The 12,549-nt window shown below is 36.9% G+C and overlaps 1 protein-coding gene across 7 annotated transcripts in view; it reads right to left on the bottom strand.

The window, feature by feature from the left end:
* igsf9bb (immunoglobulin superfamily, member 9Bb) overlaps positions 1–12,549 on the bottom strand; it is a 154,150-nt gene that overhangs the window by 29,204 nt on the left and 112,397 nt on the right. For 5 of the 7 annotated variants that reach the window (XM_058758146.1, XM_058758144.1, XM_058758147.1 and 2 more), the window contains exon 12: positions 10,863–10,986. In XM_058758146.1, coding sequence (XP_058614129.1) covers positions 10,863–10,986 — 124 coding nt within the window. The remainder of the gene's footprint in view (positions 1–10,862; positions 10,987–12,549) is intronic. The other 2 variants (XM_058758145.1, XM_058758148.1) reach the window with 1 other exon arrangement.

Below are 12,549 nucleotides of genomic sequence, written 5' to 3'. Positions count from 1 at the left end.
AAGCATGATTTACAGTTCAGATATAAGTTTTCAGGAAAACAAAAAGTTTTATAAAATGATACACTTCACATTTCAGCCTTTAAACCAGTCAAAAATATTAATTACATTAATTTAAACAATTATTATCAATAAATTATTATATTAATTAAATAACATACAAACACATTTTACGGTTTAGATTTTTATAATGAATTATCTTCTTATTGACCCACCAGTTCACATTTACAGCTCTGCGTGTTTGCAAGGTAAAAACATGGGTCGATTTTCACATTGGTCTGAACAAAAAACCTAATGTTCCTGCAATACCGGAGGCTGCAGTTCTAGGACCCTATTTTTTGGGACAGCGCTATCTACTCCAACAGAGGAGACCTGATTCAAACATTAAACAAACAGATGCAAAGACTAGATCCATGGAAACTATTCATTTTTTATCTTTCTATCTTATTTTTAATGTAAGAGCTAGCGTGAACAGTTTCAGGGGGAGTCAGCAATCTCCATTTAGCCTTTTTAGCTGTGCAAAACAGTTCATTGTGATGCTGGATGTTGTAAATTAGTATTTGTATTCAAATTATTTTACATTTATTGAAGTACTAATAATCACACCAATTTGTACCGCAAGTGTTTTACCATTTACTGCACTTCAAGTTTGTCACACATCAGACGTGAAGCGCTGCGGCTAATGAACTGAAGTCTCTTACAGACACAAGTCTTTCTTTCCAAGAAAACTGAATTTAAAACCAGAATATTTAGAATATATTGAAATAAATTAGGTTAAATATTTCAAGAGGGTTACCAACGGGTATGTTTAGGGTTAGGAGTTGCTTAGGACAATTAAGTGTATACAATTAAACAACTACATAATTCCTTAAAAAATAATAATACACAGAATTGAATAGCAAGTGCTATAAAATAGTATGAGCCACTAATATTTGGTCATTTAGCAGATGCTTTTATCCAAAGCGACTTACAAATGAGGACAATGGAAGCAATCAAAATCAACAAAAGAGCAATGGTATGCAAGTGCTATAACAAGTCTCAGTTAGCTTAATGCAGTACACATACAGTAGCAAGTTTTTTTTTTTTTTTTTTAAAGAATAGAATTAGAATAGAGAGTGCTAGAGTTAGAGGGACAAATAAAGATGGAAGAGATGTGTTTTTAGCCGATTCTTGAAGATGCTGGGATTGAGTCGAGCAGGTCATTCCACCAGGAGGGAAAAGTCTGTGAAAGTGATTTTGTGCCTCTATGGGATGAACAATAAAGCGACGTTCACTTGCAGAACGTAAGCTTCTAGAGGCACATAAGTCTGAAGTAAATAATTTAGGTAAAGGGGTGCAGAGCCAGTGGTCGTAGCTATTGGTAGCCAGTGCAAATTTATAAACAGAGGTGTGATGTTCTTCATTCCTTCTTACATTATTTTTGGCTCATTAAAAATTAATCTTGCTGCACGTTCTGAATTAATTGTAAAGGTTTGATAGAACTGGCTGGAAGACCTGACATAATACATACATACAAAAAATAAATAAATAAAATAATTTAAAAAAAACAAAAAAACTATAGGGTGCTAGAAATCCGGTTCTGAAACTACAGCCTCCGGTATTGCATGAATACACTACTCACAACAACAGCCTTATTGAAACATGCAGATTCATTCTCTGCCAGCAGGAGGCGCTTTCGAACGGTTTCCCTGGTAACAGCAGAACACAAAGCAGCACCGGACTTTGAAAGGTGCTGCGCTCATATTTATTTATAGCTTTTTGAAGTTTAATCGTCACATTAAGCTGCATCGTGATTCTGGTCTGTACCCAAATTGAAGACATCTTGAAATCATAATTAAGACTTTCTTGTACAATTTAAGACTTTTTATGACCTTAAATTTGATAAAGTAAATTTAAGACGTTTTAAGAGGAAACCCTGTTGGAATGTATCCCTGGCAACTTAAGAACTGAGAGATGCTTACGTTACATCACAAACAACATGAGTTTCAGCAGAGCAGCAGAAATAAACATGACAACAGCCACTATAGATTATATAAGATAATAAACACACTATTATGATAGGATATGGTCTGTATGTGATTTTTTTAGTTGAATGTGTACATCTGAAATGCTAATTTGTGCAGCCATATAAAATGCTATAAATAACATATTTTAACAACAGTAAACGACCAAATTCCACATGTGATCATAAAAGGGAGTTATTACAATCACTCGATGGTGGTTTGAAGTGAGTTCTGAGTAAAAGTGTACTATTAATCTCATAAATTGTCTTATGTAGCACGATGCTAATGTTAGCTTTAATGCACCTGCAGAACAGGTCCAAATCTTTGTCATAATGCATTTTGTCATAATACTTCACAAATGTTTTGCTGTATTTATTTAGAAATACTTTTGATAATAGTTGGGTAAATGTATACTGGGATTGAAGCGATGTGGCTTGGTAAACGTTTCATTGCCAGTATAAAGGCTGACAATGGCTGAATAAAAACAAATGAATAATGGTAAAAGAATAATAAGGATTATGTCTCACACCTGGCGGAAGTGTGAAAGGTTCTGTTTCCTTAAACTAGTTTGCCATGCATTTCTTTTTCAACACATTTACAGGTAAATCCTAGTATTTTAAATCTGCGATTAATCATGATTAATTACAGTCCATGACTGTGATTAACGCGATTACATTTTTTAATCGATTGACAGCACTAATATATACATATAAATACATTTAAATATTTTCAAAATATATACTGCATGTGTGTGTCTTTAGACATACATGTAAGGGATAATCAACGGCTAGCTGTGCATTAAACGATTTGAATGCACGACATGGAGGCGAAGAACCGCCCGACACGCAGCAGATTATCTCGTTTATGCCATGGTCATTTGCCAGCATTCACATATTAAAGATGTTAATAATATTTGCAGCGAATGCCATGAGTTGCACACTTGAAAACAAAGCCCCCCAGACAGTGACCATGTGCTGATTCTGAACGCGTCTCTCACATAGACTGACAAGGGAGTATACTTTAAAGGCTTGCGCACTCAACTGTTTGCGAAATGGAGATTTGTGCTCGTGTATCCTAACGTTACCTCTCTCATTCGGCACAAATACAAATTTTCCATAATATTTCCATATTTGAGATTTAACGTATCTGAATGCGAAACTATTATTTATTATGTAAATGATAGGATTTGTACTTCAGTCGCGTTCCAATGGTGACACAGAGGCGCGCGTGCTGATGTTTGGCTCACTGTAACGTTATTTTATTTTGATAAAGTACCAACTGTGCCGTCAAGTTAGCAATGCTGGAACTGTGTGTGTGTGTGCGCGTGCGCTCCAGAGCGATCACTTCAACTGTTTCCTTGGCCGTTTCTCAAACGGAAGGCTGCATCCTCCAGAGGTCGCATTTGTAGGCTGCATACATCATCAAGCCTGGTTAATTTCAGTTAACTGAGCATTACATTTGCGAGTCAAACGCATATTACAAAATTTTACACATAACTAAGAATAATGGTCAAATTTATAACTTAATATATACTAAAATAAGATCTTCTTTGTGAGGTATGCAGCCTACAAGTGCGACCTCCGGAGGATGCAGCCTTCCGTTTGAGAAACGGCCCTTCTTATCCACCTTTTTCTTCAACGCGAAGTAAGCCTATGGGTGAGACTTCCGGTTGATTAAGTTGCTATCCACCTTTTCTTCAACGCGAAGTAAGCCTATGGGTGAGACTTCCGGTTGATTGCTATCCACCTTTTCTTCAACGCGAAGTAAGCCTATGGGTGAGACTTCCGGTTGATTGCTATCCACCTTTTCTTCAACGCGAAGTAAGCCTATGGGTGAGACTTCCGGTTGATTGCTATCCACCTTTTCTTCAACGCGAAGTAAGCCTATGGGTGAGACTTCCGGTTGATTGCTATCCACCTTTTCTTCAACGCGAAGTAAGCCTATGGGTGAGACTTCCGGTTGATTAACCGCTATCCACCTTTTCTTCAACGCGAAGTAAGCCTATGGGTGAGACTTCCGGTTGATTGCTATCCACCTTTTCTTCAACGCGAAGTAAGCCTATGGGTGAGACTTCCGGTTGATTGCTATCCACCTTTTCTTCAACGCGAAGTAAGCCTATGGGTGAGACTTCCGGTTGATTGCTATCCACCTTTTCTTCAACGCGAAGTAAGCCTATGGGTGAGACTTCCGGTTGATTGCTATCCACCTTTTCTTCAACGCGAAGTAAGCCTATGGGTGAGACTTCCGGTTGATTGCTATCCACCTTTTCTTCAACGCGAAGTAAGCCTATGGGTGAGACTTCCGGTTGATTGCTATCCACCTTTTCTTCAACGCGAAGTAAGCCTATGGGTGAGACTTCCGGTTGATTGCTATCCACCTTTTCTTCAACGCGAAGTAAGCCTATGGGTGAGACTTCCGGTTGATTGCTATCCACCTTTTCTTCAACGCGAAGTAAGCCTATGGGTGAGACTTCCGGTTGATTGCTATCCACCTTTTCTTCAACGCGAAGTAAGCCTATGGGTGAGACTTCCGGTTGATTAACCGCTATCCACCTTTTCTTCAACGCGAAGTAAGCCTATGGGTGAGACTTCCGGTTGATTGCTATCCACCTTTTCTTCAACGCGAAGTAAGCCTATGGGTGAGACTTCCGGTTGATTGCTATCCACCTTTTCTTCAACGCGAAGTAAGCCTATGGGTGAGACTTCCGGTTGATTGCTATCCACCTTTTCTTCAACGCGAAGTAAGCCTATGGGTGAGACTTCCGGTTGATTGCTATCCACCTTTTCTTCAACGCGAAGTAAGCCTATGGGTGAGACTTCCGGTTGATTGCTATCCACCTTTTCTTCAACGCGAAGTAAGCCTATGGGTGAGACTTCCGGTTGATTGCTATCCACCTTTTCTTCAACGCGAAGTAAGCCTATGGGTGAGACTTCCGGTTGATTGCTATCCACCTTTTCTTCAACGCGAAGTAAGCCTATGGGTGAGACTTCCGGTTGATTGCTATCCACCTTTTCTTCAACGCGAAGTAAGCCTATGGGTGAGACTTCCGGTTGATTGCTATCCACCTTTTCTTCAACGCGAAGTAAGCCTATGGGTGAGACTTCCGGTTGATTGCTATCCACCTTTTCTTCAACGCGAAGTAAGCCTATGGGTGAGACTTCCGGTTGATTGCTATCCACCTTTTCTTCAACGCGAAGTAAGCCTATGGGTGAGACTTCCGGTTGATAGGTAAATAACGAGGAGAATAACAACATGCAGTAAACGGTAAAACTTTTGCACTACAAACCAGTGTGTTCATGATTAAGATAATACATTCAAATAATATGATAAGACACACTAATTTGCAATATGAAGCAGCAAAACGAACTGTTTTGTACAGCTAAAAATAGCTGGATGCGGATGAGACCGGAAGCTAGACCCATAGAATTTACAAATGGGCGCGCCCATTGTTACGTCAAGAAAAAGGTGGATACCAGCAGAATCAACTGTAAACACTTATTGTCTTATTAATAATCACTGTATAAAGGTCTGCTTTTATTTGTGCACACTCACAATGAAAACAAAACAGATTTTATATATATAACATGTAATAATATTTAGTATTTTCACATCTAGATGGAAATTTTTTAATTTGCACTACTGTCTGTTCAAAATAAATGAAAAGAAACTGAGCATAGTAGATTTTTTTCCCCCCTGTTGTACCGAAATCGTATCGAACCGTGACCCCCGAACCGAGGTACGTACCGAACTGTGACATCTGTGTACCGTGCCACCCCTAGTACACACACATATATTATATAAACAAAACCTTTTATTTCGGATGCGATTAATCACTATATATATATATATATATATATATATATATATAACATTTATCTTAATATAATATTTATTGATGACATTAGAAATGTATGGAAGCCCGTTTCTGCCACTGAATAAAAAATGAAGGTAATTGCGACTTTTTATCTCACAATTCTGACTTTTCTCTCACAATTACGAGTTTACATCTCGCAATTCTGAATTATTTCTTAGAATTGCATACTATAAATTCGTAATTCTGACTTTTTCTCAGAATTGGTTCAGACCCGCAGTTGAGGGTTATAAATCAGAATTACAGGTATCTCGCAATCTCATATTCTCACAATTGTAAGTTATAAAGTCCAATTCAGAGGGGAAAAAAGACTGATATGTTCTCAGAATTGTGACTTTTTATCTCACAATTCGGACTTGATAACTCGCAAATGCGTGATATAAAGTCACAATTGCAAGATATAAACTCGCAGTTCTGAGGGAAAAAGTCAGAATTCTGAGTTTATATCTTGCAATTCTGATTATTTATTTATTTTATTATATCACATTTGAGAGAAAAAAAGTCAGAATTGTGAGTTTATATAACGCAATTCTGAAGTCAGAATTGCGAGAATCAAGCTGCATTTGTGAGAAAAAAGTCAGAATTGCGAGATATGTCACATTCGTTAGAAAAAAGTCAGAATTATTTCCCGCAATTCTGACATTATATCTTGCCATTCTGACTTTATAATTCAAAACTGGGAGTTAATATTTTATTTTTGTATCACGCCATTCTGAGATTGTGAGATAAAAAGTCGCAATTACCTTTTTTATTTTCTATTCAGTGGCGGAAGCAGGCTTCCATAAATATAAAATATATATAATTCATTTTCTCATAACAAATGTTTAAATATTTTATGTAATAATATATATAGTTACATCATTCTAATGCAAGAACCAAAAAGTTCAAAATGTCATCTCTCTCACAGATTGCTGTGCTAAACACCAGGCATCCTTTGAGATATTGAAATTACACTATGTTAGGAATATTAATGACTTTCAAAAAGTAAACAGTAAGGAATCAGGTGTTCACGTCATTCGCCCCGTTCCTATTGATGAGTCATAATATTCCACTGAGGTCTAATTGATCACTTCCTTCATGCCCTTATAGCTTGAGAGTTCACAGGCTCTTGAGATGTGTGTTTTTCACAGCATCTCAGCGGTCGCTCGGCACCTCTCCTGCAATGCACAGGAAGTAGCAGGGACACGCCAACTATCTGCGTCAATGAGGCTGACAGGAGCTGTTGTTTAATCTCACGTGGGTCACCTTTAAAGGCCATTCATACACAACCTTTAAAGCATGAGTCACACTGCCCAATGTTTCAAATGACACCTTTAGTCAGCTCTTGGCACAGGTCTCCGATCGCTCGGGCACCCGTGGTGGACACATCAGGCCAGCGGATAATGATAATCTAAGAAGAAGTCGGAAGCAGAACGGTGAGGAAGATCTGGCCCTTGGGTGAGGATTAACATGCTTTCATCCTCCATGGGGCTTCTATTCTTCTTTAGCTTTTGCATGTGTGGACTGCTGCATTAGTGGAAGGACTCAAGTTAGTACTCGGTACAGACTGTGAAGAAATGTCTATTCTATTCTATTGTCCTCATTTGTAAGTCGCTTTGGATAAAAGCGTCTGCTAAATAACTAAATGTAAATGCTGAGCGCATACAGACACGGTTCCATTATATGAGACACAGATCTGTCTTGGATGACAATGTGAAGAGGAAAAATCACATTGAAAATAAATTCAATTCTGATCTGGGCCACATACTTGGAAATGAATACGATACATCTAATTTCTTGATGAGTTATCAGCCGGATGAGCATTTTTTAGTCTGAAACAACATATTCAATCTGAAGCAACATCTTTTATATTATTTTTTATTCACCCTTAGCATGAAGAAGATGGAAAACAACAACGAAAAAAAAAAAAAATATATATATATATATATATATATAATAATAATATGTGCCGTGATTCCTCTGTTCAGTTAAAATTGCAAGTTGCAAAAATCGCAAAAAAACCCCAAAAAGACACAGAATGACAACAAGCGCTAAGAAAGATAATAATTCTTATTATACTTATTATTATTAGGATTATTATCCTTCATACTTATTATTATTAGGATTATTATCCATTGTTAAGTCTTACTATTTAAATGTTTTTTTCTGTTCTCATGTCACATGTGTATTTATGTATGTATGTATGTATGTACCAGGAGCACCTTAAAACCACAACAAATTCCTCGTGTGTTTGCGCACACCTGGTGAATAAAGCTAATTCTGATTCTAATTGGGTACCTTACTGTGATCGCAATGTAGGCATATAATGTTGAATTAACATACATTTATACAAACACTACAGTTCAAATTTTGTGGTCTGTATATATATATATATATATATATATATAAAATTTTATTATTATTTTTTTATTATTATTATTAATAATTTTTTTTTAAATGAATACTTTTTATTCAGGAAAAGATGCATTAAAAGTGAGAGTAAAGACTTATTCATCAAAGAATCCAGAAATATTAAGCCACAAAAATGTTAACCACAGAAATATTAAGCAGTGCAACTGCTTTCAACATTGATAATAACAAAAGTTTTATACATTTTAAAATCAGCAAATTAGAATGATTTCTGAAGGATCATGTGACACTGAAGCATAGAGTAATGGCTGATGAAAAATCAGGCTTGCCATAACAGGAATAAATAACATTTTGTAAATGTTTTAAAAATAAATAGTTATTTTTGATTGTAATAATATTTAATTTTTTTCCCTGTTATACTTTATATTTCATCAAATAAATGCATTCTTGGTGATCACAGGGGGAAAAAAAAAAAAACTGACCGACCAACCTGAAAACTTTTGAAGGGTAGTGTATAGATCTATACTGTCCAATAAGTACATAGAACTTCCTTTCCCAGCCCATGTAATCCTGTTTTTCTACACTTTCCTCTATTTTTCTCCATATGACAGTCATGTGCGTTTCTAAACGGCAAACTATATTTCATGACTATTAATAGCTCAAAAAGGAGTGAAATCTGTCTCCAGGGCTTGCAACGGGCTAAACCTGTTCATGCTACATTCCCATGAAACACTGCTGCCATCTGTTACCTGGTGTGACATTGCAGAAATGTGTTCTAAAATGAGTAAGTCCCAAGTAGTCACAGCTTTAAAAACATACGATTGAAATGTTCTTGCTCGTATCCACCGAAGCAGCAAACATACAAAGGTTATTGCGAAGCATGTGTCATTCTATAGAGGCAGGAGCACAGAAAGCTATAGAATGCTGATATTCCGGGTGAATATCACAGAGGACAGCGCCACACAGGGATGCAGAAGCGCTGGCATGGGCAGCAGAGAGATGAAGAGAGGCGGAGGAGACGACTGAACAAGGAGACGAATGTGCTGCTGATTAAGCCAGAAGCGAGAGTTTGCCGTTATGGATCAAGTCACTAAAAAAAGTACCTCAGGGGCACCTCTTTAAACCCTGGATGTCACCTTACTGAAGCAAGTAATGAAAACTTTTTAAATTATGATACAGTAAATACTTACTTGCAATAGTTGGTTCTCTGTGTACGGTTAAAATATCAAAAACGGTTTAGCACTGAACTGCGAGAAGGCACAAGACAAAGTCTTTACATTAATAAATACTTTTCATGCAGAAGAATCATCAGAATCTCTCAGGGCTTCATACTGTACTGTATGTACAAACTACAGGTTCACATCTGAGAAGTTCTACTGTACGTCTAAACATTCTTTAGAAATGCCATTTGATGTTTTCTATATTATCAGGATTAATATCTACAATATGTTGCTTCCATGAAAATTCTATCATCATTTACTTACACTCATGTTACTCCTTTCTATGCACACAAAAGACATTTCTAAAAAATGTGCTTCTGTTACAATGAAGAAAAGAAGTCATACAGGTTTGGAAGACACTCACTATGACTATTAGCATATATTAACATTTTATAACTATTAAAAATAGTTTTTGATCATTTAAATCAAGTTGAAATTTACAAAAAAGGTACAAAAAACCTTACATTTCTTTTAAAAGATAAAGTTGAAGTGCTAAAATAACGAAACTTAAATTAAAAATTAAAAATGTTAAAGTTAAATAGAATGTTTAAAAAAATTATAATAAAATGACAAAAGCACATAACATAATTACTAGGACTTAAACTAAAAACAAAAACTATATAGTAATATATAAATAATTAAATTAAATTAAATGATGACAACTTAAATTTTTGGGTGAACAATAATATAATTTTTCTCACAGTATGAACGGGTATGTGTGCATGAATGTATAAATAAAAATATAGAGCTGCCTTTATATTTTAGTAAAAGTAAATGTGTTTTCCATAACAAATATTACAACCGATGGCACGCCACACTCAGCAGCAGACTGTTTCTTCTAAATCCCATAAATATGTCATTATTTTTGTGTGCAGAAGTGTTTAAAAAGCAGTCGAACTGCACACAACACCAAAATTGTCTTGTCAACTTAATAAGGTACTTTACATGCAGTTCGACTCATAACGACTCTGTGGAGGGATTTTACTGCCTGATCATTCCATTCCAATTCTATCGTTATGAGCCAGATTAACACGGCCAACATGCTAGCTAACTGCTCATAGAACAAAAAAAACTCAATAAAGAAAACAGTGGGTCTGGATTACTCACGGAATGATTATCTTTCCAGTATGAAGTTATGAACAAGACTTACATCAAACTAGACTGTATTTTATTAATTATATGCCGCATAAAGAGTCCTGACCATGATATTATACACTTAACATTTTAGCTGCACTGACATTAATATTAACAGTGTGTCCGACTCAATATTGGAGGGTCCTGCTGGCCATCTCACCCCTAAGGGAAAAGGTTTTGCCCCATCCCACCCATTGCCCCCAGATGTAGCAGCCTCACAGCAGCAGCAGAGCTCAGGTCAACAGTTAGGAAAAGAAGCAGAAAGCAAAGCATGCTGGGATGACTCACACATGGCCGTACCAGACTGAGAATGTCTGCTCAAAGCCGCCGTCGTAACTGGGTTCCCATGATACGTTGGCCGAGGTCGTCGAGACCGAAACGTGGACTTTGGCGGGGGCGTGTGGGCTTGTGCCTGTGGGAAGAGGACAACTCGTGTCACACTCAATATAAACACATACTTGTACACAAAAGCTAAGGCCACACATATTTTATTTCCCTAAAACTTTGTCTGTAAAAAGCCCTCGGTCAAAGCGATTAGCTCACTTGTCTTAACACAAACACTAGCGCTAACTCAAACAAATAGACCCTGTGTGCATCATTTATCCTTTATCTCTTATTCAACAGCTAACTGTTAGCTTGTGGGGATGCTTTTGAGGAAAATCCCTCTATACTAAGACACTGAAACATTTCTAGCAGTCCGCTCACAGCATATAATATCCCTCAGAGACCCAACCTACCAAAGGACTTTTGTACAGAGAGCTTTTTAGAGGAACTCACTGAATAGCTAACAGTTTAGCCTAGCAGCTGCTGCTTGGCTGCTAATCAGAAAGTTTCTTTAACTGACAGTTTCACTGCAGTCACACAAATACAAACAGTGCCCAATAGCACAGTGTATATGCCAAAACAGCGGGCAGCAATATAAGGACTAAGCTGGCAGTGTTTGTTTACAGCTGCACTAGCCACTAACAGAAAGAGACCATGAGGACGTATAAGATTAACGTGCAAGTCTGCGTATGAATATACTTCAAAGTATTGAAGCAAGCAATCTTTACATAAAAATCAATACTTTTGGCAAGTATGTGCTATTAAAGTGACTTAACATGAAATGAAAACACCAGTCATATCAGTACCATCGAATGAGCTACATTAATATACAGTACTTGTGGATGATTAGGGAGATCACAACTAACTTTTTCTCAGAAAACCTGCTTAATTTTCTTACATTTTTCACAATACTTTAATCGTAAATTAAAAATACGTCTGTGAATAGGGTAAAACATTAACTGACAGATATCATTATAAAGTCTACATCAGGGATGGGCAACTTCGGTCCTGGAGGGCTGGTGTCCTGCAGAGTTTAGCTCCAACCCTAATCAAACACACCTGCCTGTAACTTTCTAGTCATCTTGAAGACATTGATTAGCTTCTTCAGGTGTGTTTGATTAGGGTTGGAGCTAGCAGACACCGGCCCTCCAGGACCGAAGCTTCAGCACACCTGCCTGCAATTTTCAAGCAGCCTTGAGGAGCTTGATTGGCCGCTTCAGGTGTGTTTGATTAGGGTTGTTGTTGTAGGTAGCTAAACACTTCAGGATAGTGGCTGCATCCGAAAAATGAAAAATGCTGCCTTCTGAACCCCAGGAACAGGGTTGAAGACCTCTGATTTAGACAATTTAGAACCGAGTCATTGAAGCTGATTTGTGAACCTGTTAGATGAACTCACTGAAACAAAAGTTGAAAGAATAATTTGCTCACCAAAGTTTTAGTGAAGAGCAGTTACTGTTAAAACTAAAACTATATATAAAAAAACACTAACTGAAATAAAGATGAAAAATAAAATAAATAAATAAATACTACATCTAAAAAACTGAAAATTAGAAATTAAATGATATTTATACAGCTAAAGTTAAAGTTAAACAAAAAGCTTTAGCTATTATAGAGAATTCACTACACCCCTTGCACTGTCAGTTTCAGTTGT

Source organism: Onychostoma macrolepis, chromosome 21 (genome assembly GCF_012432095.1).
Source record: "Onychostoma macrolepis isolate SWU-2019 chromosome 21, ASM1243209v1, whole genome shotgun sequence".
Lineage (NCBI taxonomy): Eukaryota > Metazoa > Chordata > Actinopteri > Cypriniformes > Cyprinidae > Onychostoma > Onychostoma macrolepis.
The sequence above is the reverse complement of the archived record's forward strand: the minus strand, read 5'-3'. Positions and strand labels throughout refer to the sequence as shown.